The sequence below is a fragment of the Mrakia frigida genome (assembly GCF_051309035.1).
Source record: "Mrakia frigida strain ATCC 22029 unplaced genomic scaffold BDY24scaffold_8, whole genome shotgun sequence".
Classification (NCBI taxonomy): domain Eukaryota; kingdom Fungi; phylum Basidiomycota; class Tremellomycetes; order Cystofilobasidiales; family Mrakiaceae; genus Mrakia; species Mrakia frigida.
In genome coordinates this window covers 314,050-337,592 of record NW_027481273.1, presented here as the reverse complement: position 1 = coordinate 337,592, position 23,543 = coordinate 314,050, and the positions used below count along the sequence as shown (strand labels likewise).

The 23,543-nt window shown below is 55.2% G+C and overlaps 9 protein-coding genes across 9 annotated transcripts; 3 read left to right on the top strand and 6 right to left on the bottom strand.

The window, feature by feature from the left end:
- Window positions 1-486: 486 nt before the first annotated feature.
- Window positions 487-992, bottom strand: BDY24DRAFT_413486 (uncharacterized protein; the record flags this gene model as incomplete). Its single annotated transcript, XM_076643192.1, has 3 exons — window positions 487-631; window positions 747-814; window positions 921-992. The coding sequence occupies 3 exons, from the start codon at window positions 990-992 to the stop codon at window positions 487-489; spliced, it is 285 nt and encodes a 94-aa protein (XP_076498510.1).
- A 47-nt stretch (window positions 993-1,039) lies between these two features.
- Window positions 1,040-4,383, bottom strand: VMA2 (H(+)-transporting V1 sector ATPase subunit B). The gene is made up of 13 exons (XM_076639550.1): window positions 4,289-4,383; window positions 4,138-4,177; window positions 4,039-4,066; window positions 3,933-3,960; window positions 3,715-3,813; window positions 3,327-3,498; window positions 3,033-3,172; window positions 2,630-2,838; window positions 2,351-2,520; window positions 2,154-2,258; window positions 1,713-2,030; window positions 1,469-1,570; window positions 1,040-1,362 (listed from the first exon to the last, which is right to left on the bottom strand). The coding sequence occupies exons 1-13, from the start codon at window positions 4,337-4,339 to the stop codon at window positions 1,268-1,270; spliced, it is 1,557 nt and encodes a 518-aa protein (XP_076498509.1). The 5' UTR covers window positions 4,340-4,383; the 3' UTR covers window positions 1,040-1,267.
- A 942-nt stretch (window positions 4,384-5,325) lies between these two features.
- BDY24DRAFT_382596 (WD40-repeat-containing domain protein) lies at window positions 5,326-8,172 on the top strand. Its single transcript, XM_076639549.1, has 6 exons — window positions 5,326-5,574; window positions 5,707-5,864; window positions 5,955-6,034; window positions 6,209-6,976; window positions 7,147-7,431; window positions 7,608-8,172. The coding sequence occupies exons 1-6, from the start codon at window positions 5,345-5,347 to the stop codon at window positions 7,839-7,841; spliced, it is 1,755 nt and encodes a 584-aa protein (XP_076498508.1). The 5' UTR covers window positions 5,326-5,344; the 3' UTR covers window positions 7,842-8,172.
- Window positions 8,173-8,198: 26 nt separating this feature from the next.
- Window positions 8,199-10,899, top strand: BDY24DRAFT_273445 (uncharacterized protein). The gene is made up of 4 exons (XM_076636916.1): window positions 8,199-8,998; window positions 9,167-9,477; window positions 9,580-10,487; window positions 10,575-10,899. Exons 1-3 carry the CDS (start codon window positions 8,672-8,674, stop codon window positions 10,433-10,435), a joined length of 1,494 nt encoding a protein of 497 aa, XP_076498507.1. The 5' UTR covers window positions 8,199-8,671; the 3' UTR covers window positions 10,436-10,487; window positions 10,575-10,899.
- A 43-nt stretch (window positions 10,900-10,942) lies between these two features.
- Window positions 10,943-13,406, top strand: BDY24DRAFT_273453 (uncharacterized protein). Its single transcript, XM_076636917.1, has 2 exons — window positions 10,943-11,085; window positions 11,168-13,406. Exon 2 carries the CDS (start codon window positions 11,349-11,351, stop codon window positions 13,071-13,073), a length of 1,725 nt encoding a protein of 574 aa, XP_076498506.1. The 5' UTR covers window positions 10,943-11,085; window positions 11,168-11,348; the 3' UTR covers window positions 13,074-13,406.
- On the bottom strand, window positions 13,289-16,702 carry MCD1 (kleisin alpha). Its single transcript, XM_076639548.1, has 6 exons — window positions 16,462-16,702; window positions 16,048-16,187; window positions 15,836-15,939; window positions 15,193-15,725; window positions 13,787-15,069; window positions 13,289-13,701 (listed from the first exon to the last, which is right to left on the bottom strand). Exons 1-6 carry the CDS (start codon window positions 16,583-16,585, stop codon window positions 13,552-13,554), a joined length of 2,334 nt encoding a protein of 777 aa, XP_076498505.1. The 5' UTR covers window positions 16,586-16,702; the 3' UTR covers window positions 13,289-13,551.
- A 21-nt stretch (window positions 16,703-16,723) lies between these two features.
- Window positions 16,724-18,741, bottom strand: BDY24DRAFT_439765 (RTA1 domain-containing protein; the record flags this gene model as incomplete). Its single annotated transcript, XM_076644469.1, has 12 exons — window positions 16,724-17,054; window positions 17,114-17,156; window positions 17,245-17,262; window positions 17,327-17,559; window positions 17,623-17,658; window positions 17,732-17,770; window positions 17,848-17,965; window positions 18,085-18,137; window positions 18,209-18,288; window positions 18,363-18,486; window positions 18,566-18,608; window positions 18,679-18,741. The coding sequence occupies 12 exons, from the start codon at window positions 18,739-18,741 to the stop codon at window positions 16,927-16,929; spliced, it is 978 nt and encodes a 325-aa protein (XP_076498504.1). The 3' UTR covers window positions 16,724-16,926.
- Window positions 18,742-18,931: 190 nt separating this feature from the next.
- On the bottom strand, window positions 18,932-21,163 carry BDY24DRAFT_382585 (RTA1 domain-containing protein). Its single transcript, XM_076639547.1, has 12 exons — window positions 21,081-21,163; window positions 20,719-20,762; window positions 20,621-20,638; window positions 20,398-20,537; window positions 20,231-20,261; window positions 20,041-20,126; window positions 19,835-19,971; window positions 19,741-19,765; window positions 19,622-19,652; window positions 19,329-19,559; window positions 19,207-19,257; window positions 18,932-19,139 (listed from the first exon to the last, which is right to left on the bottom strand). The coding sequence occupies exons 1-12, from the start codon at window positions 21,116-21,118 to the stop codon at window positions 19,012-19,014; spliced, it is 960 nt and encodes a 319-aa protein (XP_076498503.1). The 5' UTR covers window positions 21,119-21,163; the 3' UTR covers window positions 18,932-19,011.
- Window positions 21,164-21,195: 32 nt separating this feature from the next.
- On the bottom strand, window positions 21,196-23,541 carry BDY24DRAFT_439763 (uncharacterized protein; the record flags this gene model as incomplete). Its single annotated transcript, XM_076644468.1, has 6 exons — window positions 23,141-23,541; window positions 22,545-23,076; window positions 22,088-22,467; window positions 21,925-21,935; window positions 21,805-21,833; window positions 21,196-21,243 (listed from the first exon to the last, which is right to left on the bottom strand). The coding sequence occupies exons 1-6, from the start codon at window positions 23,155-23,157 to the stop codon at window positions 21,196-21,198; spliced, it is 1,017 nt and encodes a 338-aa protein (XP_076498502.1). The 5' UTR covers window positions 23,158-23,541.
- Window positions 23,542-23,543: the final 2 nt, after the last annotated feature.

Below are 23,543 nucleotides of genomic sequence, written 5' to 3'. Positions count from 1 at the left end.
CCTTGACGACGAATCAAGGAGGACGCACGGCTACTCGCCGCTCTCCCTCTCCTCCGACCATTACCTTCCTTTTCGCTTTCTTCCTTCTTTCCTTCCGCCCCGAGGTCTACTTCTTCCCTCTCCTAGTCAGCTTATCAAAGAACTAACAAGAGGAAAAGAGAAAGGACGAAGCCGCGCCGTCCAGATCAATACGAACGAGACGCGTCCAGCTCCCTCTCCTCCCAGTCTCGTCGTCGCCCACCCTCAATCCAAAGATTCTTCTCCAGCTTCGACTTTGGGTTTCAGCATATTTTCCCAGCCCCGTAGATAGTTCGAGCAAATCGGCTCAAGCCTCAACCCTTCCTCCTCCTCCCACTCATCTCATCTCATCTTCTTCTCTCCCCTTTCTCAGCTCTCCCAGGAACCCACCCTCCCTCATCTCGACCCCCAAAGATCCAGCGGTACAACATTCCCATATCCCACCTCCCTCCTCAAACCTCTTCAAATCTAGTACTTCGTCTGCGACTGCGATGACGACCCCTGAACCTGAGCGATGCCCTCCTTCACCTCCTGCTGTCCCTTCACAAACACCTGGTTTGAATCCCCATGAGGAGAGTTGGACGTCACGGTTCCGGAGTTTCGGTTGGCGACCCTAAGGATTACCGATAAAGAAGAGAGAGTGAGAGACGGAGGTTGGAGAGGGAAGGCAGAGAAGTCAGCGAGAGGGAGGAAGATCGAGCTCGACTCGGACTCGAACTCGAACTCACGCATCTCCAGCTCCATCGACAGCCGAATTGATACCTCCTCGGATGGTTTCTCCTACTCCGTTGATGACCTGTCAAAACCGTAAGGAGTCAGTGGACGAAGAGAGAGAGAGAGAGGAGTGGAAGAAGAAGAGGATGAGGGAGGGAGGAAGGAGAGAAGTAAGAAGGTGAGCTCACTCCGAAAACTCCTTTGAGTCCTGAGCCGACTTTGTTTCCAGTGGTCTCAGCGGTGTTGTTGGTAGAGGTCATGTCTGTGGGAGGATTTGTGTGGATTTCAAGATCTGGGAGGGTGTGAGGGTTAGGGAGAAGAGAGGAAGGAAGGAGAGGGAGAGGAAGGGGAGGGAGGCGAGCGATGACGTCGGGCCAAACGAAAAAAAAGAAGGCTACAGTAGCTCGTTAGAAAGATTTTCCAGCCTCGTCCTTGCATGGAAAGAAGCAGGGAATCAAGATATGTATGTAAAGAAAAAAAATCGTGTGAAAAGCAAAAGAATCCCCTCCTCCTCGTCGAACTCGTTTCCCCCAGTTTACGCGTCCACGAGCTTGTCTCCCTCCTTGTACGAATCCCTCGTGTCCTTGTTCCCAGGCTTGGAACTGGGCTTCCTGGTGTAGAACTCCTGCATGATGTGAATTGAGACCAACCCAGAACGAAGAACGAAAAGAGAGAGAGGGAGATGTCAGCGGAACGAAGGCGACGAACGACGAGAGGAAAGGCGAAAGGATGGGACTGATCTTAGGCGAGATTCGGTTGAGCGACTCCTTGGGGAACTTCCTGAGGAGATCCCATCCGAGGTCGAGCGACTCGAAGACTGTTCGGGACTCGTAGGCACCTGAGAGAAGCAGGAAAGAAGGGAAGAGATGGTCAGCGTTAGTCCGTCGTTTCGTTCGTTCGTCTTGCCCTCGTTCTCTCCAACACCCACAACCAGCCCATCTCCCGCCAACGGAACGATAGAACGAAAGGAGACGACTCACCCTGTCCAACGAAATCCTTCTCAAACCTCTCCAAGAACTCCAACGCCAACTTGTCCTCCACGCTCAACGCCTCCTCTCCCACAACGGCCTTCATCGCCGCCGCGTCTCGTCCGATAGCGTACTTGGCGTAGAGCTGGTTCGACACGTCTCCGTGATCCTTCCTGGTGAGCTTCTCTCCGATGGCACTCTTCATAAGTCGGGAGAGGGAGGGGAGAACGTTGATGGGAGGGTAGATCTGTCGGTTGTGGAGTTGTCGGTCAACGAAGATCTGTCCCTCCGTGATGTAACCGGTAAGATCGGGAATGGGGTGGGTGATATCTGTGTCGGTGAGGAAGGAGAAAGGGAGAAGAGAAAGGAACATGAGCAAAGAGAGGAGGAGGGGAGGGAGAGGGAGAGAAGGAGGGGGAGGGAGAGGAAGAAAAGGAGGAAACTCGAACGAACCGTCGTTGGGCATAGTAAGAATAGGAATTTGAGTGATAGATCCGTTCCTTCCCTCAACTCGTCCAGCTCGCTCGTAGATGGTAGCCAAATCAGTGTACATGTAACCTGAAGATCGGAGAAGATCGAGAGTCAGCGTCGGACGCGTTTCGTTCCCTCTCTCGGAGGGAGAGAACAAAGAGATCGAAATATAGACTCACCAGGGTAACCTCGTCGTCCAGGAACCTCCTCTCGAGCAGCAGAAACCTCTCGCAACGCGTCGGCGTACGAGGACATGTCGGTGAGAATGACGAGAACGTGCTTCTCGAGCTGGTAGGCGTAGTATTCGGCGGTGGTGAGGGCGAGACGGGGAGTGATGATTCGCTCGATGCTGGAAGTGGACGAGAGATGGACGAGACGATTGGGTCAGCACACCGAGAAGGAGGAGAGCAAGACGGAGCGAGGGAGGCAGCTCGAGAGACGAGAACGCTTCAACTCACGTAGGATCGTTGGCCAAGTTCAAGAACAACGTAACCCTGTCCAGAGATCCATTCTCCTCGAAGTCCTGCTTGAAGAATCGAGCAGTCTCCATGTTCACTCCCATAGCAGCGAAAACGATCGAGAAGTTATCCTCGTGTCCGTCGTGGACACCCTTGGTGGATCCGGGTCGCTTGACGAGACCAGCTTGTCGACAGATCTGAGCGGCGATCTGGAGTGGTCGGAAGTGAGATGATAGAAGCGTAGAGTGGAGAGGTAGTGTGAGAGGTAGAGTTGAGGAAGGAGGAGAGGGAAGACGAAGCGAGGAGGGAAGTCAGCCTTGGCTCGAGCTCACGAGCTCGTTCGAACGAGATGGGACGAGGAGAGAGCTTGTAGAAGCGCTCTGAAGAGGAAAGGGAGACGTACCTCGTTGTGAGGCAGACCAGCAGCCGAGAAGATGGGGATCTTCTGTCCTCGAGCGATGGAGTTCATGGTATCGATGGTCGAGATTCCGGTCTGGATCATCTCTTCGGGGTAGATTCGAGAGTAAGGGTTGATGGGAGATCCTGTGAAGAAGCAAACGCGAGGATCAAGAACTGTTAGCTTTCCATTCCACGAGGAACGTCGCCTCGCCTCGGAACGAAGAAGCTAAGGGAGTCGAAGGGCGAGGGAGGGAGGAGGAACGAGCGAGCGAGAGAGGGAAGGAGAGTTTCAACGAACCGTTGATGTCCAGGTAATCCTCAGCGAAGACCTTGGGTCCCTTGTCGATGGGGTTTCCTGATCCGTTGAAGATTCGACCGAGCATGTCCTCCGAGACGGGGAGCTTCATCGCTGATCCAGAGAACTCTACGTGGGTGGATTTGACGTCTACTCCGGCGGTTCCCTCGAAGACCTGGGGAGATAGGAAGGGAGAAGGGGAGAGTCAGCTCCCGTCTACTGGTACCCTGAGAGCTCTCCTACTAGAGAGCGGGTTCGTCTCGAGAGAAGCGAAGCGACCATCTCGCTTGAAGCCTTGGACGAGCGTCAGAGACGATGCTCGCCCTCCCTGTTCACCTTCTGTCTCCTTCCCTGCCTCCCTCCCTGGTTGAGCGAGTAGATTTCAACTTACCTGAACGATAGCCTTCTTTCCGCTGACCTCGAGAACCTGTCCTCCTCGTTTCGATCCGTCCGGAAGCGTGAGCTGGACGATCTCGTTGTAGGAAGCGAACTGAGATGGAGGCGAAGAGGAAGAGGAGAGGGGGCGAACGTTCAGCGTCAGGGCAAGTGAGAAGCGAGCTGGAAGAGCAACGACAGAGAAGGATGCATGTATAGAAGCATGATGCTTACCTTGACGTTGTCGAGAACGACTAGAGGCCTGTAGGAGTACGAGAAGGGAGCAAAGTGAGCGAAAGAAGAGAAGGAAGGAAGGGATTGGAAGCTGGTTCGGACGTACCCGTTGACTCCAGAGACAGTTCGATAGTCTGAGAGTTGAGAGGAAGGAACAAGGTAAGAAGGTAGTGTAGATCGGTAGAGAGGAGATGTATGCACTCACCGACTCTGGGCTCGACGTTGTACTGCTTGACGGCTGCTGCCTGGAGGAGGGAAGGAAAAGGGAAGGGGGAAGGAGCGATGAGCCTCTCTGACAACCTCAAACTGCTTCTCCTCCTCTTCGTCGCCTTCTTTCGAGTAGAGTTTCTACTTACCGCGTTGATGTTGAAAGCTTCACGCTGTGTGATTCGGGGATCGGAAGCCATGTGAAGTTGGAAGGGGGGTTGGGGGGGTGGGAGGAGAAGGTGATGGGTGTTGGAGAAAGACAAACTCGAAACGAAGCGACCTCTTCTCTTCTTGCCCTCAGCCGCAACAACGGCGATTTTGAGAAGTACATATTTGACATCGTAGATCCGTTTGTAGAGGCTGATTTAAGGTTGAAGACGTTCTTGACTAGCTGGAAGTTTCTTTCGAGGGGAGAACAGAGGAAGAAGGTGACTTCAGCCAAGCTCACGCTCTTCTTTCCCTCCTTTCCAAAGCGGCTGGTTCTCTCCTCCACGAGCTTCAGCTAAGCTCCATATACTCTCGTGGCGACCAGAAGCGCTCTCTATCAATTCTTGCCTTCGCGTTTCCTCTTCTTCCTTGGGTTCGATTCTCTTTTCGATTTACAGCTCGCCGTTCAGCTCTCCCCTCCGCTCTGTCTTTCAGCCTGTTGCCGCTCTTCTTCCTGTAATATTTTCAACTTAAAAATGATCTCCTTGGATCTCCTTACTTCCTTTTAGCCTATTCTTCATCGATTCCCCTGCGTTCTTCGCGCAATCCGGGAGCCGTCCTCGATCGAGTCTCTCCCTCGACGCGTCTCTTCCCTCGTTGGCTCGAAGTTTCCTCCCTCGTTGATCTTCTTTCCCCTCAATTCGACGTTTTAGAGAGATCTCCAAGTAGTCTCCTTCACTATCCTTCTCTTTAACGCTGCTTTCGCTGCTTCAGGACTGGTGAACGTCGAGAGCTCTCGCGCCTTCGCGACCGTCGTTCTTCAGACCTTCCCCTCGCTTCTTTCAGAGGATTTTCTCGCTCAAACGGCTACCATCGAAAGCCTTTCATTCCAGCGTGTACTCACCAACGATTCTGTCCTCTCTCTGCTAAGAAAAAGCGACCCAAACCCAACTCTTCCTCCCTCCTTCCCCCCCCCCCCCTTTCCCCGGCCTCTTCGAAATTTCAGCCCTCTCGACCTCTCTCAACCTCCCTCTCTCTCTTCCTTCCAACCAACCACCATGTCGGCTCTTATCTCTGCCCTCGCCTGGGTCCCTCAAGGCCGTTCGCAACGCCACCCAGCCAAATACCAACTTGACGAGAAGGAGCTCGCTCGAGTTTCCGCTCTCGCTCGAGTCGAGCTCGAGGATGCGAAGGAAGCTTTCGAGAAGGCGGGAGGAGAGGATGGGAAAGGGATCGTGATGGCGGAGGACGAGGAGGATGGCAAAATTGATGATGAAGGGTGGGAGTCGTGAGTCTACGTTTCTTCATGTCTATGTTTACATAGTTGGGTTGGGAGCTGGAAGGAATGGAAGGAAGGAGGGAAGGAAGGAGGAGCAGAGGAGGAGCGAGAGCTGACCTTCTTTCCTTTCCTTCTTTGCAGCGACGAGGATTCCAACGCTTCCAAATCTGGAGGAGAGGACGAGGATGCTATGGCCGTCGACGAAGCTCCCAAGCCTGCTGCTGCTGGACCTGCGGATCCCAACGACCTTTCGGCTTACAACCTGGACACCTACGACGAGGAGGAAAGCAAGGGAGCTGGTGAGTTTTGAACCTCTCTCTTCGTTTCGTTTCCTTCGTTTCTGAGCTTCGAGCTGATACGTTCCCTCTTCTTGGTTTCGATGATGCAAGCTACTGGAGTTTTCAGTAACATCAAGGGTCTCACCTACTACCGGAACGCGGAGGATGATCCTTTCATCACTTTGAAGGAGGTGAGTTCAGCTCTCTCTTTCCTCCCTCCCTTCCTTCCCTCCTCTTTACGTTCTCGTTTCAACCTCTCCTCGCCCCTTCTACGAGCTCCACATTCTCAGCTCAACCTTTTCAAGCTCATAACTCTCCAAAGCTGACCCTCTTCCTCCTCCTCCTCCTCCTCCTGTTTCTCCCAGAACGACGACGACCTCGAACGAGAAGACCTCGAGGTCCTCCCTACCGACAACCTCCTCATCACCGCCAAAACCGAAGACGACCTCTCCCAACTCGAAATCCACGTCTACGACGAAACCGAAGAGAACCTCTACGTCCACCACGACCTCATGCTCCCCGCCTTTCCCCTCTGCCTCGAATGGCTCGACTTCCCTCCCAACAACGGTTCCTCCGAGAACGACAACTCCGGTTCCGCCACCGCTGGACCTTCCAAAACCCACGGAAGCTACATCGCCGTCGGAACCTTCGATCCTGAAATCGAGATCTGGTCGCTCGACACCGTCGACGGACTCTACCCTGACGCTCTCCTTGGACGACCGGACGTTTCGTCCCAGCACGTTCCTGTCCCTCTCGGAACGGGCAAGAAGAAGAAGAAGCTCGTCAAAGCTCGAACGGCCAACCCTCACCATCACGTCGATGCCGTCCTCTCCCTCAGTTGGAACACCCAGCACAGGAGCTTGTTGGCGAGTGCGAGTGCGGATGAGACGGTCAAGCTGTGGGATCTGAGTCGACCTAGTACGGAACCGGCCGTGAGGAGTTTCGATCTGCATAGGGATAAGGTTCAGGCGGTGGAGTGGAACAAGTCCGATCCGACGGTGTTGTTGACGGGGAGTTACGACAGGACGGTGAGGACATGGGACACGAGGAGTCCTGGGACGGGAGTGGGAGCGCTGGTGGGGAGTGATGTGGAGGCTGTGAGGTGGGATCCGTTTGATTCGCATGCTTTCTATGTGAGTACGAGGCTTCGCTTTCCTTTTTCGTAGCTCTCGGCGTTCTTGTTTCTCCTCTCGACGCGTCGCTGAACCTCTTCCCTCGCTCTTCTCCCTCTCTCTCTCCTCCTTCCCTTTCCCTTCCTCGCCTCACCTCACCCACTCCACCCCTTTCTTCACCCACCCACCAGGTCTCCCTCGAATCCGGTCTCATCCTCAACTACGACATGCGAAAGCTCTCCTCCTCCTCCGCCCTCCTCTCCTCCTCCACCTCTTCCTCCACCACCACCCAGGCCAAGTTCACCCTCGCCGCCCACGAAGGAGCCGCTTCGTCCCTCGACGTGTCCCCTCACGTTCGAGGCTGCCTCGCTACGGGTGGAACGGACAAGATGGTCAAGCTTTGGAACATCAACGAGAACGAGGACACCACGGGGAAGAGGGAGGTTTCCCTTGTGACGAGTCGGGATTTGGGTGTGGTGAGTTTCAATCAACCCTTTACTATATTTTTCTTCGCACACTCGCTTCGTTTCTTCGAAGGAAAGGAAAGACGGCCGAGCTCTCTCTGCTCTCTCCCTTCCTCGTTCGAAAAAAACGCGTCTCACCGCTGACTCCCTCCCTCTCTCCCCTCCCTCTCCCCTCCCAACCTCCGCAGGGCCGAGTCTTCTCCCTCTCCTTCTCCCCCGACACCCCGCTCACGCTCGCCGCCGCCGGTTCCAAAGCCAAGCTCCAGGTCTGGGATCTCGCGTCCAACGCTGGAGCTCGAAAGGCGTTCGGAGCGAGGTTGAGGAAGGCTGGAAGGGAGTTGAGGGAGGCGAAGGAGGCTGGCCAAGGGCTGATTGGCGTGCAGAGCGATGGGGAGGATAGTGAGGATGATATGGAGGAATAGGGGAAGGAGGAGGAGGGGTTGGAGGTTGAAGAGGAAGGAAGATGGAAGACGCGTTCTGATTTTTGATTGGGGAGAGAGAGCGAGAGGGAGAGAGAGAGAGAGAGGGAGAGCCGCAAAAAAACTTTGTACAAGGAGCAGTGGGTAGAGACAGTGAGGGCCAAGGAGACCTGCTAGAACGTTGTTTGAAGTTTGGAGAGATGAGTTTCGGAGGGGCAAAGAGACGCGACGACGGGACGAATTCTCCTCGACGGCCGAACGGTTGAGCGGCATGCAGATTCCCTTTCTGCATCTCCGTGGGCCAAAAGATGAAAACCTTCCTTCTTTCTTGATAGTCGCAAAAAAGACGTGACCTTCGAGCACGGTCGAGGTCGAAAAAAAAAAAAAAAAAAGAAAGCGGATCGACGAGGGAACCGAACTTCGAGCGTCGTTGATCAAGCTCACCTCCAAACCTCCTCCCTCTCCTTCCCTCCCCTTCCCCTTCCCTTCCCTCCTCTTTTCGCTCGGTCTTGAAATAAACCTGATCTCTTGACACACCTCGCAACAATCAGCTTTTTCCAAGCTCAAGGTCTCACTCAGCCTCCGAATCTCTTGCTCCGCCTTCGAGGTCGCGCTCTCTTTTCATTCTCCTTCAAACCAAACCCCTGACTACTGTCCCTCTCTCCTCTCTTCGCCCCTTTCTCCAACTCCTCCACATGGGCCTGTTTTTTCTTTTCTTTTTCTTTCTCCGTTCATCTCCCTGAGCCTTTTCGGGGGTTCCTCCGCTTCCTTGCTCGCTCGCTGTCTTCTTCTTCTAAACCAACCACCTTCTTCGTTGAGGACTCGGACCTCGGATGGCCTCCCCTTCTCGACCTCGACCTCGCCCTCCTCTCCTCCAACCAACAGAGCACTACGACGTCCCCACAGGGAAACTCTGCGCTCCTCCTTCCACGGTGGACGAGAGCGATTTTTACGTCAGGAGAAGAGGAGGAGAAGGAGCTCAAGGGGAAGAAGAAGGAGGCCGAGGAGGGAAGGCAGGGGTTGAGGGAGGAAGGAGCGGTTCTAATGGGTTTGATTGGAAGGATAAGGAGAAGGACAAGAAGACAGGATTGCTGCCGTTGGTAGTGAGGTACCTTCCTCTGGATCTGTGGTTCTGTACGAGTGTGTTGAAGGATTCGACGGTGAGTTTTGGGAGTGATGAGCTCGACGTTTCTCTCTCCCTTCTCTTCCCTCATCTTCCAACCTCCTCCCCGTCCCTTCTCTTCTCTTCAAAAGGAAGCTGAAAACCTGATCCACATCTACTTTTTTTTTTTTTTCCCTTCGTTCTTCCCTCGCTCGCTTGCTCGCAGATCGACGAAATCCGATTCCACCTCCTCTCCCTCTCGGGCCTGATCCCTCCTCAGCCTTATCGCCACGATCTCGTTCCTTCGTTCGATTCCTTGCCCAAGATCCCAGCCAAGTCGGTGTTTGAGCTGCTGAGTAGGAATCCTCCGAAGGGGTCGGTGCTGGTGAGCGAGTCGTTCGGGGAGGGAGGGAGTTCGAGGAAGAGTGCGTCGTTGGCAGGAAACGGTAGGCCGAAGAATAGTGAGGTTGCCGGACTGGGAGGAGGGAAGGGGAAGGAGAAGGAGAAGGAGAAGGAGAGTGGGTGGAATAAATTCCAGTGAGTGCTGGCGTTCTTCCCGCATAGGGAGGGAGCGACGCGGTCTCGTTCCTTCGCGTTTCGTTCCTGACCTCGACCTCCTTCTCTTCATTTTCGTTCCAGGCACATCATCAAACCCTCCATCTCCTCCTCCAACCTCCGTTCGACCTTCTCCTCCTCCTCCTCTTCCGCCGCTCACAACAACAGCCTCGCCTCGACACCCACGTCCTCCTCGACCCCAGCCCTCGTTCCTCACCCTCCTCCTCCATGCTCCTACGCCCACCCAGCTCTCCCCTCTCCTCTCCACCCCCATCCTTCAAGCTCCAGCATCTCCCTCCCCTCTTCTCCAACTGCCATCCCCTCCAACTCAACCTCCACCAACCCAGCGCCCTCGAGTTCCGCAACGACGACGTCCTCCCTCCTCTCGGACCTCAGCCTCGCATGCTCTTCCGACGGTGGAGAAGCAGCAGCAGGGGATCAATCCTGGTCCCTCGTAGGGTACCCTTCTCCTCCTCAAACGTCGCACCCTCGCTCTCGAACAGACTCCCAAGCAGCCTCGGTCCTTTCCCTCGCTCTTTCGACCGTCGAATCCTCCCCGTCCTCTTCGTCCCTCCCCCTCAAAGTCAAGTTCGCCCCAGCACCAGCTCCGCCGGGAATCGTAGTGGAGAAATCTATCAGTCCGAGCTTCGAAGGAGGCTCTTTCGCGGGAGGAGGAGGAACTGGAAAGGGAACAACGACCGCGACGAGCTCGAGTTCGACCACGAGGAAGGGCAAGGTCGTGCTCAGTGCGGCTGCAGCTACGAGGAGCTATCATTTGGACCATGAGACGGAGAGGGTTCTGAAGGGGTATGATTTGGTTTGTTTTGGGACGGTGAGTCGCAACACGAACGAGGGAGGGAGAGGGAGAGAAGGGAAACTGACGCGTTTGGTTTCGGTTTGGTTTGGATTGGACGGGAAAATAGGGTTTCCTGCTGGATAAGTTCTCGTTGAAGAATCTGAGAGCTGGAGAGATTGTTGAGATTCAACTCCGAGTGAGTCGCTTCGAATCCCTTCTGTTCGTTCGAAACGAACTGACGCGTCCGCGTTCCTCCTTCTTCGTTTCCCTTTTCGTTTCGCAGGACTCCTACCTCCCCCTCCCCCGTTCCAACCCAGACTTGTACCTCCGTCCCTGCTTCCAATCCTGGGTCTTCCTCAGCAGCGTCGTCGGCGGCTCGACGAAACACTCTAGTTCGAGCGGAGGAGCAGGGAGGGAGAACGAGAGCTTGACGTTCAAGAGGAGGTGGTTGAAGGTCGAAGGTGGGGAGGTGAAAGGTTGGAAGAGTGTTGAGGAGGGAGTGGTGAGTCGGACGAACACCTACAGAGGAAAGACGGGGTGAGGGGAGGGAGTGAGGAGGAGAGCAAAGCTGATTCGGTTCGTTCTTCGTTCGCGGCAGCATTCGTCGGTCCCCGTCGTTCACTACCCGATCAGTGCGTTGATCAGCTTGGACGAGTACGATGCTCCGAGGGTGAACTCGAGGTCTCTGCAGACGATCCCTGCGAAGAGTATCCTGGCGAGGTTCTCGGAGAGGACGGAGGGAGGGGTGAAGGTTGAGACGGGGAGGATTTGGATTCGGTCGCAGTCGCAACGAGGTGGGTGTTCTTTTTCTCTTCGAGCATATCCTCCTTCTCTTCCGTAACTGAATTTTTCGTCGTTCTCTGCAGCTCACGATAGTCTCCTCCGCTGCCTCACGTTCGCCTCGCCCTGGTCCGCTCGAACCCAGCTCCACCTCTCCCCGAACTTCGACCGTCGTCTGGTTTACCTCGAAGCGAGGAACATCCTCACTCAACCCAGTTGGAGGCTGAGGAAGGCAGGGTACTTCGATGAGGTGGAGGCGAGACCTCCGAAGGAGTTGATGGAGTGGGAGACGTGGGTGTTCACGAGGTTCGATTGGAACGCGTCGGGGGAGTCGTCGGCGAGGAACTCGATCTCGCACGGACACGCTCCAGGAACCAACGCTTCGAGGACCAGGACTCTCGATGGAACCGCCGAGGAGTACCCCGACAACGTCGCTCCGAAACTCTCAGCAGCTCCTCTTGGAACTCGACGACCGACGACGAAGAGCATCACCTCCTCGACCGCTTCTCTCTCCCTCTCCCGAACCATCTCCAACCTCGAAATGACCTCCACCACTTCCCTCACCTCCCTTTCCTCCTCCACAACCAAAGCCAAACAATCCTTTCCCTCCGTCATCGCAGAAGCCTTCTCAGGAATCGTCCTCGCGACAGCTACCCTGGGTCGGTCTCGTTCCTCCTCTTCCGCCAACGGGAAGGGACATCGTCGTAGCCTTACCGCTTCCTCGTCCCACGAAGTCTTCAGTACCACCGACAGGAAGAACATCCTCGAACCTCGCTCGCCACTACCCATCAAGACTGGAGTGGACTCGTCGGGAGAGCAGGTCTTCCTGATCGGAGGAGATGGAACGGAGACGGATCCTGGTCCAATCGAGGAAACAGCCGCTCAGTGGAGTCGTCGGATGGGATCGAAGGACCAAGAAGGAGAAGGAGCGGCGACGATCAAGAGTCGAGCTTCATCTCAGGCCGAGAGGAGGAAGACGACACCTCCTGGGACGCACCACTCGTCGACGACGCTTGGAGAAGTATCGGCAGCGGAGGAGACCAACCATCGGAGACGACAGACCGTTACAGCCTCTCACTTCCAAAGTCCAACTCCGTTCTCGAGATCGTCGTTCGCTTCGGTCAAGACGGTCTCCTCGGTCGCGTCCACTTCGACGACTTCCCTCGACACTCCTCGGGACTTCAATCCTCAACCCCGTCCCTCCTCCTCTTCGTCCTCGAGCGCCAGCCAAGGCCTTCCAAAGAAGACTCCTTCCCCTACTCCCTCCGTCAAATCGAAGAACTCCTCCTCCCCTCCTCAACCTCCACCACCTCGATCCTCCTCCATTCCCATCCCCTCGATCCCTCAGCATCGTCGGCACGACTCCTCAACCCTTCAATCCATCCTCTCCACTTCCCCTCGTTCCTTCACCTCCCATAACGTCCACTCCTCACCTTCAGCACGAAGTCTCGCCTCCTCCGCCTCAACAAGCTCAACCCCGAATCGGAAAACCCTCCTCCCTCTCCTCCCGCCCTCGGCGTACACACCCCCGTCCATTCTCTCGCCTTCCCTCGTCCCGCCCCTCATCCCCAAACGAGTCGACTCCTACCCCATCTCTGATTCACCCAGAGGCGACGTTTCCTTCGGAGCTGCGATCCTCACGGGAGGACCATCGAGGATGAGCAGCGTCGAGGATCTCGGTTTCATCGAATCCTCTCGCTCTTCTGCCTCCTCTTCGGCGTCGGCAGCTCGAAGAGGTCGAAGACAAAGCGAGGGCTCCTCGTCCAACTCTTCTTCGAACGGGAGGAGGAAGTTCGTTGCAGCTGCAGAGGAGGAGAAGGCTTCGCTCGAAGGGAGCGGAGAGGGCGGGAGGGTCGAGGGAGAGGGGTTTGCGTTGATGGGGAGTTCGAAGGGAAGGTTGATGAAGGAGAGGAGTTTGAGTAGGAAGAAGAGCTTGGGGGAGGGTGGGGGTGGGATTAGGAGGAAGGCGGTGGATTATGGACCTTTGATGGGGGAGTTGTGAGGAGGAGGAGGAGGAAAGAGACGCGTCGGACGAGCCGTTTTTTTTTTTTGGTTTCTTGTTGTTCCTGTTGCTGTCACGTTTTCGCTTTTGCTTTCGCTTTTTGCTCTAGATCGGGTTTCTTGGGCTTGCCTTTCTTGTGTCCTGGTTCTGCGTGTGTCGTCTAGACTAGGTATCTCGAAGACCTGCTCGCAACTCGTCTCTTCTTTCGTGGGGGAAAGCAAAAGGGAAGACGAGCACACATTGATAGAGCATTAAGAGATGAAGAGGACGGGATCTACTACTAGAGAACAACTGGGATAACAAGGGCGGCGAACACAAAATAAGGAAAGAGAAGAAATCCGAACCAACTCTCCAGGAGAGCGACCGACCAACCAAGATGAAGATGAAGACAACCAAGCCCCAAGATGAAGCACGAGAACCGTCCCAAGATAAACTATCTAACAAGAAGAAGTCCCGATGCACAAAACGGAAAAATAATCTAAGCGGCGACTCCAGTGCCTCGCCAGAGACGATCCTTCGCCTTGACCGAGATGTCGGCGTAGGCTTCGGGCTGTTCGAGCTTGAGGCAGTCCTTGGTTCCGAGAACGAGCAGTTCGAAGAAGAAAGCGGCAGCGGCTCGTCGGGTGGTCTGCGAAGAAGAAGAGGGAAAGAAAGGGAAGCAAGAGTCAGCGTGAGAAAGAACGAAAGAGAACGCGTCGAAAGAGGGAACCAACCTTCTCCGAGATCTTCTCGAAACTGACGGACTTCTCCTCTCCAGCAGCAGGAGCAACAGGAGCCGGAGCAGCAGCTCCTTCCTCCACCTCGACAACCTTATCCTCTCCCAACTCCCTCCTCAGCACACCCATCGCTCGAGCGGTGTTCCGACTGACGTGTCGCACCCTCCCTTGCTCCTCCGCCACACTAGCAGCCTCCTCCCCACCGGCCATAACACTCCCACTCCTCGCACTCCCAGCTCGAGATCCCGACCTCCTGCTCCTCTGAGAGTCGTCCTGAGAAGACGCGGCTCCTCCGTCGGCGCGACGAGGTCGACTGTCGAAGATGTCCAGAGGTCCTCCTCCGGAAGCGGGAGCCATCGATCCAGCGATAGATCCTTCGTTGTGGTTGTCGTCGTAGGCGTCGGCTCCGACGTCGTCGAGCATTCCGTTCCCGTTGGAGAGGACCTCCTCGTCTTCCTCGTCCGAATCCTCGCCTCGACCAGCTCCGGAGCGTCGAGTTCGAGACTTCTTGGCTTTGGGAGTTCCATCGTCGTTGAGCTCGTCCTGAACTCCATCGACGTCGTCGTTCCAAGGCTGGACGTCTCCCATGTCGAAGTTGTCGTTGTCGTCCATCGGGAAAGCGAGATCGTCACCACCTCCTCCTCCTCCCATGAAGTCCTCTCCTCCGAACGCAAGATCGTCCTGATCTCCTCCGGCCCTCGAGCTTCCTCCCAAACCCAAACTCAACGCTCGGCTCTCCCTTCGAGCAGCCTCAACCTCCTCATCCTCTCCAGCCTCGAGCCTGGCCTTCTTCCTCGCCTGCTCCTCCTCTCCTCCAGCCTCCCTCCTTCGCCTCAGCATTCCCAAGGGAAGGAGGAACATGTTCGCCAGCTCCGGTCCCAGCCCAGGAGGTCCAGCGTAGAGAAGCTCCTCTCCCCCCTTGGCGGCCATCTGCGTAGGGAGGTAGTGAGCGACGGGGTCGGCTCGGATGGCGAGGAGTCGAATGACGGTTCGGGAGGAGGGGATGAAGCGTTGAGGAGTGAGGATGGCAGAGAGGTCTCGGTTCTGACGGTTGGACTGAGAAGCGGAGATGTTTCGGTCTCCAGAGAGCTCGGTGGTCTCGTCGATGATGACTCGGACGGTCTTCTTCTTCTTCACGGCGGAGGAGGAAGGGTTGGCGAGAGCGGATTGCTTTCCGGCGAGGGTGTTGACTCGAGCGGCGGTTCGAGGAGTGAGGTTGGCGATGGTGGATTCGTGGAGGGACTGCGCAGCGTCGCCAGGAGGGGTAGCGAGTCTCGAAGCTGGAGGAGCGAAGGTTGGAGAACAGGGGAAAAGGAGAGGGAAAGGAAGAAGGAGGGCGAGAGGTCAGCTCGAGCAACGAGAGCTGAACAGACGCGATTGAGCAAAGTAGATCTCGAACTCACATTCTCTGCTCTCTCTCCTCTCTCCAGCAGGATCCAGCTCAGGCACCACTCCTCCATCGTCGTTCCCAAAGTCGAATCCAGCTCCGTCGTCGGCGTAAGGGTCGTTGTTCCCCAAATCGAGTCCGAGGTCGATGTCGTCCATAGGTTGGTAATCCATCTCTCCTTGGTTGAAGTCTACGTCCATATCCCCTCCCAGATCTCCCGATCTATCTCCCAACACCGACATATCCTTCTCTCCATCGACTCCGAACCTCGAACCCATCGACAAACGAGCAGCTCGCTCTGGAGCAGCGTCTCGACCGAACTCGACTGCTGAGACGGTCTCGTCTGGGTCCTGCTCCTCGTCCTCGTCGAGACCGAGATCGAATCCGAGATCGAAGTCCTGAGATTGGAATCCATCTGCCGGTCCGACGTCGAAGTCGTTGTGTCCTCCTCCGTCGAAGTCCATGTCGAAGTGAGCGTCGGCCAGCGAGATATCTCCAGCTCGAGCGACGTGGTTTCCAGTTGGATGGAAGTCGGGGATACCAAGGTCCCTGTGAGCGATAAAGAAGCAAGAAAGGGTCAGACGAGGGAGGACGAGGCGAGATGAAGGGAGGTCGAAAGGAAGGGAGGGGAGGGAAGGGGCAAGGAAAGCGAGACGCACCAATCCAGATCGAGGCCGAACGCATCTCCTTCGTCCATGTTGAGATCGTTGTTAGGAGCAGCCAGCTGATCCTCTGACAAATCTACGAGAACGGGTCGGATTTGCTGAAGGGGATGGGAAGGAGAGAAGGAGGAGGGTAGAACAAAGGTCAACTCGGTGTCCTCCCTTCCCGTTCGAGCTCAACTGAACACGAGTGAAAACGAAAGACTCACCATCTTGATCGTTACGAGAGCATCGTTACAGTCGTCTAGAAGGTACTTGGCTTTTCGAGAGTAAATCCTGCAAACTCCGAGGAGAAGCTGACCTGAGACTCGCAGGGCGATGGGTTCCTCTTCGACCTTGAGGATGTCCTCTGTAAGCAGCAAGCGAGAGGAGGAAAGAGTCAGTATTCGAGCATGGATCTACTGCTGGACGTCCAACGACCAATTCCTGAAGGGCCATCAAGGATTCCCTGCATTTCTGCTCGCCCAAAGGACGCGTAGAAGAAGCAACCAACCCGTCTCCCTCCTCTCCTTCCTTTCCCTTCCCTTCGAGCTTTCTCTCTTCCTCCTTCCCTCGATCCCATCCCCTTCCCTAACGCGTCCAAATCAATCCCGGAAAAGTATGAAGCGTGAGGTTGTACTCACTGACACTCTGCACCACGTCTACAGAGTTGAACTGGACCTTTGTGAGCTTGGATTCCATGTGAGCAGCCATCCAGACTTTGGCGAGCGCTCCCTTCTTCGTGAGGATCGAATCCGAGTAGAACATCCTGCCAGGATTCGATGAGAGAGGTGGGAGGAGAGAAAGCGGAGGGAAGGGAGTGGGGGGTAGTTGGGATGTAAAGAAGGGCGGATGGGAAGGGAGGGAGAGGGTGAAAGTTGGGAGGACGAACGCGATCAAGAGGAGTGGAGGGAGAAGATGGCGGGTTCGATTCTTTGGCCGGGTTTTCTCCCTTTTTCCGCCTTCGTGTGAAACCTTTAGGATAGGACTGGCAGTCATCTATGGATCCAAAACATGTCTCGATCACGCGAATAACCAGCAAATCTGAATCAATCGCTCAAACCCCTTCGAACCGCCGACCCCCTGCTCGAGTCTCGACGCGTCTCTCTTCACACCCTCTCGACCTCTTTCTTCTTGCTCCTCATTCCAAGCGACACGTTCCTCGTTCGAGTTTCGAGCAATCGGCCGGGATGAAGGACGTTGAGAGTGACCAAAGAACAGATGATCATTGCTCCATCTGAGAAAGAAGAAAGACATTCAGAGCGAGAAGGGGTTGAAGTCAAGAACGAGACGTACCGAGGACGTTGAAGAGCAACTCGCTGGATATGATGGGTCCACTCTGGAGAAGGAGTGAGATCACGAAGGTCAGAACGAGCGACGAGGGCCGCAAGAAGAGGAGAAACGACGCGTCGCTCGTCTCGACTCACCCAGCCTTGACTCAGTTCCTGTGAAAGAGAACGCCGTATCAGTGCCTCGTCAACAATTCTTGGAGAGCATCTCGTCACTCACAGCAGTTCGATACAAGGATCGCACGAAAATGAGCAGGGTCGTCAAGCTCAAACCGAAAACGACGAGCTTCCATTTCCTCGCGTCTCCCATGTCCGACTCATCGGCCTTCGTCTCGATTGTCTTGAAGGAAGAAGGAGTAGCGGTGGAGCTGAGGCTGTTGATTTGGTGCGAGGAAGGAGGATCCGTTGGTTCGAGAGGTCGGAGAGGACGATTTCGAGCCCAACGGTAGACGACTGGAGGGGAGAGGGAGTTTCAGCCGACGAAGAGAGTCCCTAGGAAGAGAACAAAAGTCCCACATTCGGACCCGAGGCAGATGAAGATGATCATGAAGGCTTGAAGGACGCATCAATGAGAAAGGTCAGAACCGAGCCGAGACGCGACTCGAGCGGAAAGGAAGTAGGGTACCTTCTTGGAGGACGATACCAGCGAGGATCACTCTTGCTCCTGTGTATTTGAAGGAGAATAACGTCGATCAGCAATCAGACGTGGTCTGCAGAAGAAAGGAAGGACGAGGAGCCGACCTTTGTTCGGATCCGGAGGTGGGACGTCGTCCGACTGAGCAGCGATAGAAGCCATCGCTCCTCCCACGGACTGGATCGCGAGGCAAGTGATGTCTGCAGTGCAGAAGATGAAGGAGTACTGAGGAACGAAAGGTCGGTCAGCAACGGTAGTCAATCAACGACGTCCGACGACGCGTCGAAAAACATCGTCGAAATTCGAGCTTCGGAGGAGATCACTCCGAAAGACTGGACACTCACGGTTCGAGGTCTCAAACGAGAATACTGAGGTCCGAGGGAGTTGATGACGAGACCTGAAGATCGAAGAAAGACGGGACGAGGTCAGATCGACAGCAAAGGACGACTGCGACGCAAAAAGACGGACCCAAGATCAAGTAGCATCCTCCCAAAATGAAGACCGGACCGAGACCAAGACAGATCAAGTTTCCCAGGAAGGGGTCAAGCCTAGAAGGGAGCAAGTAGCCGGTACGGTCAGGAAGGTCGATCCTTGAGCGGCGACGCGGCGAAGAAGAACTCACAATCTTGGATTCTTCGAACTCCAAAGCCTGAAGCTCCAGCCCAACACCTCCAAGACAGCTCCTTGAAAGACTGTGAAGAGGAGCCACCAAAGGCGGTAGCGGGTCGCCTGAGCGAGGTGGACGACTGAAGTTCGAAGGAAAGAGACCGACGACGCGAGATCAGTGCTGGAGATCGATCAAAAGACAGAGCTGATGCGACTGACTAGCTGAGATAGAAAACAGAACGACGAAAACGATACAGGTCGACTGGGTGGGAACGAAGCCGGGAGGGTGGGAAGAAGAGCTGGTCAGATCGAACGGGCTGAGATCGAGGAACCAGAGGAAGGAGAGAGATGAACTTGTAGAGAGCGGTATCCGAGTTGGTTCGAACTCCTGACATTCTTGAAGAGTCGATCTATTCGTGGTGATGGTTGGTGGGTAAGAACGGAAACAAAGCATGTCGGGGAGCATCGAAACTTGGGCCCAAACGAACGGAAGCGAGGAAGCGACGTCGGAACCGAGCTTCTTGACGGGCTTGGTTCCCCTGCTCCCCTTTGGCCCCCTGAAAAGAACGATGATGCGCCTGAAAACACGCTGAAGGGGCATATATAGATTGAACAAAAGAGCTGATAGACTAAACTAGGAAGGAAAAAAGGAAGCAACCTTCGAATCATGCGTCGACTTTTGGCGCCTTCTTCCTCTTCATCCCCAGGGAGATCGAGTTATTTCGAGTGTCGAGGAGGAATCCAGGGTGAAGGAAGTTGGTAGCGAGGAGGGCGAAGATGATCATCATGCCATCTTAGGAGAACAGAAAGAAGAGTCAGCAAGACGAGCGACGGGGATCGAGAAGAGAAATATAACGCACCGAGGAAGTTGAACAGCTGCTGGTTGGCGATGATCGGACCTGTCCAGCCATCTGAGGAGGACAAAGAAGGGAGGGAAAGGATCAGTGAAGGTCCTGCTAGGCGTAAGGACGACGCAACTCACCGAGAAGCTCGATGGTTCGGTAGATGGACCTGATGAAGATGAAGAGGGTGGAGAGCGACACTCCGAGGATAAGGAGCTTGAGGTTTCTTGAAGCGTTGACGTGTTCGAGCTCGGGGGATGCATCCTGATCGTAGGCGGCGACCTCCTCGCTCTTGGTAACGCCAGAAGGCGGCGACGCGGTGGGAGAGGAGAGACGTTTGACGGGCTTCTTGAAGGACCAGCGGTAGAGGACTGCGACAGAATAAGCAGAAAGTGAGCGAGAGAAAGCGAAGCGAAAGAAGCACACTGCTCACACTCGGCTCCGAGGATCGTGAAGAGGACCATCTAAATGAAAGACGAGGAGATGGGCAGGCGGGGAGTCAGCGACGACGCTCTGCCTTTGAGAGGGAGACGGGAAGAAAGATCCACTCACGACGGCCATCTGGAAGATAATACCTCTGCGGACGAGTAAGAACAAGAACAGATCAGCGTGCGTCGGAGGAGAAACGAGAAGAGAAGGGACGCACCCAACCATGATCCTCGCTCCTACATTCGGATCTTTCCGAGGCAGGGAAGACGACTGAACAGCAACGGCAGCACTTCCTCCTCCAATAGCCTGAACGACTAGCGAGATCACGTCGCAGGTACAGAAGACGATGGTGTACTGGGAGGAGAGGAAAGGTCAGTTTCGAGATCGAGTGCGAGCTAAAGGGACGCGTGGGCAAGAACGAACCCATTTAGGGGCAATCCGAGAGTACTGAAGACCGAGCTTGTTGATGATGAGACCGAGGATCAAGTAGTTCGAGGCCATGATGAAAGCTGAAGGAGGGAGAGGATGTCAGCGACGCGTTTCGAGGGACTTCGTTTCGCTTTGCAACAGCTGTTTATCGCTCGAGGTGATGGTATCAGAAAATTCAACGGACCAGGAGCCAAGATCAGACAGCAAATTTGCATCTAAAGGAGGGGAGAAAGGGCCGTGTGTCAGTTTCGGAAAGACGCGTCGAGATTTTAGGACCGCGCCGTGGCTCGGATCTTCCTCCATCGTCGAACTAAGCCTGCAGCACCGAGGCTAAGAAGATCGCCTACTTACCAGGTAGCCGTCGAGAATGGTCTTGTTGATGCTGTTCCAAAGCCTTCCACACCAACCCAAGACCTCGAGAAGTCCTCCTGGGACGATCGTGAACAGAAGCCATGGCAGTCGGCCGTGAATCGCTTGACCGGTGTGGGCGACTACGAGAGGAAGTAGGTAGAAACGATCAGCCGAGGTTCGAAAAGAGAAGGGAGAGAGAGAAAGAGGGAGGCTGGGGACGAACTGGTCGAGAGGGCGAAGACTGGGTTTTGGATGACGAGCGAGAGAAGAGGTCAGTCTTTTGCTTTTCTTGAAAGGGGCGAGGCAAACGGAGAGACTCACAAACGATGAAGACTACACAGACCCACTGAGTTGGTACGTATCCACTGCAAGAAGGAAAGGAAGGAGAGGAAAGCTCAGCCCTCCGAGGTTGATGAAACGAGGATTTCGATGACAGCCCTCGCTCAGCTCGCTCTTCTCCCCTTCCCTTCTACCTCGCCAGCGTAGCACCTCCCTTGCTCTCATCATAGAGGCAGGATGCACCAGCTCTCTCTCGATGTCCCACCTGCACGACAGGGATGGGGCAAAGAGCTTCTTTTCCTCGAAAAGCAACGCATGCGAGCTCAACTTCTTTCTGTTCTTGAAGAAGAACCTCCGCCTCTTCTCCCCCTTCCTCCTTCCTTCTTGAGCTGTCGAGGACTCACTAAAGTTGAGTGTCGAAAGCAGCGTGAAGCGAAGGCATCCTGAAACGCTGATGAAACTGAGCTGCTTGAAAAGATGGTCGTTGGAGGTCAACTCTTCTGCTCCTTCCCCCAGGGCTCAAACTCTCCCCTCCAAGACTCGTCGATGCGTGGGTCCGTCGGCGATCTTAGGCCGCGAGAAGGGCGCCCGATGGTCAGTAACCTCGAAAATTATTCGGTGTTCAAGTCTCCGAGGTCAAGATGTGCATGCGAGGCAAGATTTTAAGGGAGGAGATGGTGTTTTGAAGCTGAAAGGATCGCGGGTCGAGCAGGGGAGAGAAGAACGAACAGATGCGGCGTCGCGAGGCCGTCGTTCTTTATCTGCTTGTTTTGAGACTGGTGTTGTGTGAGCAAGGCAGAGTTTTACGAGGCGGATGAGGAGCCCAGGCGCTTCGTTACGTAGAAGACGAGAAGAGTTGAATCTTGTTGTCTTGTCTCCGAGATCTCGTTGATGAACGGCGACGCTTCCTCGTTTGCTTCCATTTCACCTTCGCCACTGCCTTCTTCTCTTCTCGTCGGAAGTTCTTCGACGAAGCTCTACTCTGGAGTCTGAGAACTCTCGAATAAGAGCAAGAAAGGGCTTTGGAAAGCTCGAGGAGGCGACGAGCGTCAACAGGATCCGAGACGCGTCGAGATGAACGATCGCGAATGAACGACGAGGGTGCATAGATCGTAAAGTGCGAGAGACGATAGCGATGAGTAGAGATCCTCGAGGACCTGGGGGGAGGGAGGGAAAGGAACAAGAAGGCGAGAAGAACGGAAGGGAACGGGGGAAAAAGAGGAGAGACGAGAACTCATCTGGACGGACGGCCTTGAGGCCTGAGGATCGAAAGATGAGAGAGCTTGACGCGTGATTGTTGATGGGTTTTCGAGATTACCTGTATCAGTAGCGGATGGGAACAAAACGCTGGTCAGGGCTTTGCAAAGCGAGAAAGAAGTTGCGACGCGACGAAGAGAAACCGAGGACTCACAGCCTCGAGTACGCTGCTCGATCCCGAACCTGCACGATCCGAAACACCCCATCCTCCAGCTTGAGCTCGTGGCGCTGATATCTCGCAGCCGGAGCCACCTCCGCTCCGTCCAAGCGCTCGGTGTGGTTGTTGCACCAGAACCTCTCCAGCGTAGGAACCTCCTCCAGCACTTCCATCACGACCTCAGACATATAGACCTCCGACGAGTGGACGTAATCCTTCCAAGCCCGTTCGAGAACGTTGTTTCCAGTTTCGTAGGAAACGTCGGCCAGCTCGGAAGGGGAAGGCGACCACCTGGACGTTTTCAGGAGAACGTCGTCGATGTCGACGGTATGGAGATGCTCAAAAGCGCGCAGGAGCCTCGCACAGCGCACCAGGTTCTATCAAGGACCAGAGCAGAGCGAAGAGAGGAGAAGATCAGCTTCGCAGGGAAAGGAGCGACGCTCGAAATGCTCACAGACGCTTGGAAAGGGACGGTGGGAGCTACTCGGGTGGACTTGAAGCTGTGGGCGCAGTGAAGACGAAGGTCTTCTAGCAGAGGACAGTTCGTCGGAAGGCGTTTGAGGATGTCGGTTCGAGGGCCAGGTCTCTTCGCGAGGTTGACGAAAAGGACTCGAAGGCCAGGAGGGAAGAGTTGAGGATCGTCCGACCCGAGGTAGGAAGCTGGAGTCCTTGCTCCGCTTTTGTAGACGTCTTCTGTGACTTTGAGGTGTGAAAGTCGAGGGCATCGTTTGAAGGAGAGGAGGAGGTGAGAGCAGCAACGGTTGCAAGGGACGGCGAGCTCGAGGGAGAGGAGGTTTGGAAGGAGGAGATGAGCGGGGAGGACGAAGAAGGTGAGGTCGCATTCGGAGGTGCCGTGATGGGAAGGCTGAGTTGCATTGAAGGAGAGATGAAGAAGTGAAGGGATTCGATTTAGGAGGGATTGGAGGAGGAGGATGAGTCGAAGGAGGTGTTCGGAGTCGAGCCAGTCGAAATCGATGTAGATGTACCTGCGTCGAATGGACTGCAGTCAGCACCAGCAGATCAGGTACCAGGGGTTTGCTATCCACTCACCTCACGAACTTGAGCATCTCTGGTAGATCGAGGAGACGTGTGACCTTGCTGACCTCGTTCAACCAGACGCTCGCAAACAGCAGCGGTCTTGCTACAGCCCTGAAGCGACGAGATACCAGCCCAAACGACGAGAGATCATCCCTCTGAGTCCCATCAGAGCTGAATCGTCGGGGATGCGGTTCTCGGACGTGGGGAGCGAAGTAGTCGACGGGACGAGGGTCGTAGACTTGACGAGCGATCTTCGTCCGGGAAGGTGCTGAGCTCGATGGGTGGCTGGCCGATGGACATGGTGGAGGGAGGGAGGAAGGAGCAGGACGGATGTTCTGTGATACTCTGTGGGACGAAGGGCTCGTAGAAGTAGTAGAAGAAGGGAGGAAAAAGGAAGGAAGGATGGAGTTGAGAG

Bases quoted from the DNA above. Each gene is read 5' to 3' on its own strand.
- BDY24DRAFT_273453 (XM_076636917.1), top strand. From the start codon at position 11,349: ATGGAGTGGGAGACGTGGGTGTTCACGAGGTTCGATTGGAACGCGTCG.
- BDY24DRAFT_382596 (XM_076639549.1), top strand. From the start codon at position 5,345: ATGTCGGCTCTTATCTCTGCCCTCGCCTGGGTCCCTCAAGGCCGTTCG. The intron at 5,865-5,954 runs GTGAGTTTTGAA...CGATGATGCAAG, and splicing joins GGAGGAAAGCAAGGGAGCTG to CTACTGGAGTTTTCAGTAAC. The intron at 6,035-6,208 runs GTGAGTTCAGCT...TGTTTCTCCCAG, and splicing joins CTTTCATCACTTTGAAGGAG to AACGACGACGACCTCGAACG.
- BDY24DRAFT_273445 (XM_076636916.1), top strand. From the start codon at position 8,672: ATGGCCTCCCCTTCTCGACCTCGACCTCGCCCTCCTCTCCTCCAACCA. The intron at 8,999-9,166 runs GTGAGTTTTGGG...GCTTGCTCGCAG, and splicing joins GTGTGTTGAAGGATTCGACG to ATCGACGAAATCCGATTCCA. The intron at 9,478-9,579 runs GTGAGTGCTGGC...TTTTCGTTCCAG, and splicing joins AGTGGGTGGAATAAATTCCA to GCACATCATCAAACCCTCCA.
- VMA2 (XM_076639550.1), bottom strand. From the start codon at position 4,339: ATGGCTTCCGATCCCCGAATCACACAGCGTGAAGCTTTCAACATCAAC. The intron at 3,961-4,038 runs GTACGTCCGAAC...GTACTCCTACAG, and splicing joins ACTGTCTCTGGAGTCAACGG to GCCTCTAGTCGTTCTCGACA. The intron at 3,499-3,714 runs GTAAGTTGAAAT...CTATCTCCCCAG, and splicing joins GAAAGAAGGCTATCGTTCAG to GTCTTCGAGGGAACCGCCGG.
- MCD1 (XM_076639548.1), bottom strand. From the start codon at position 16,585: ATGTTCTACTCGGATTCGATCCTCACGAAGAAGGGAGCGCTCGCCAAA. The intron at 16,188-16,461 runs GTGAGTACAACC...TGCTGCTTACAG, and splicing joins AGACGTGGTGCAGAGTGTCA to AGGACATCCTCAAGGTCGAA. The intron at 15,070-15,192 runs GTGAGTTCGAGA...TCGCTCCTCCAG, and splicing joins GAGGAGAGAGAGCAGAGAAT to CTTCGAGACTCGCTACCCCT.
- BDY24DRAFT_382585 (XM_076639547.1), bottom strand. From the start codon at position 21,118: ATGCCTTCGCTTCACGCTGCTTTCGACACTCAACTTTA. The intron at 20,763-21,080 runs GTGAGTCCTCGA...TCCTTCTTGCAG, and splicing joins GCTTTCGACACTCAACTTTA to TGGATACGTACCAACTCAGT. The intron at 19,766-19,834 runs GTGCGTCCCTTC...ACTCGTCCGCAG, and splicing joins GGAGCGAGGATCATGGTTGG to AGGTATTATCTTCCAGATGG.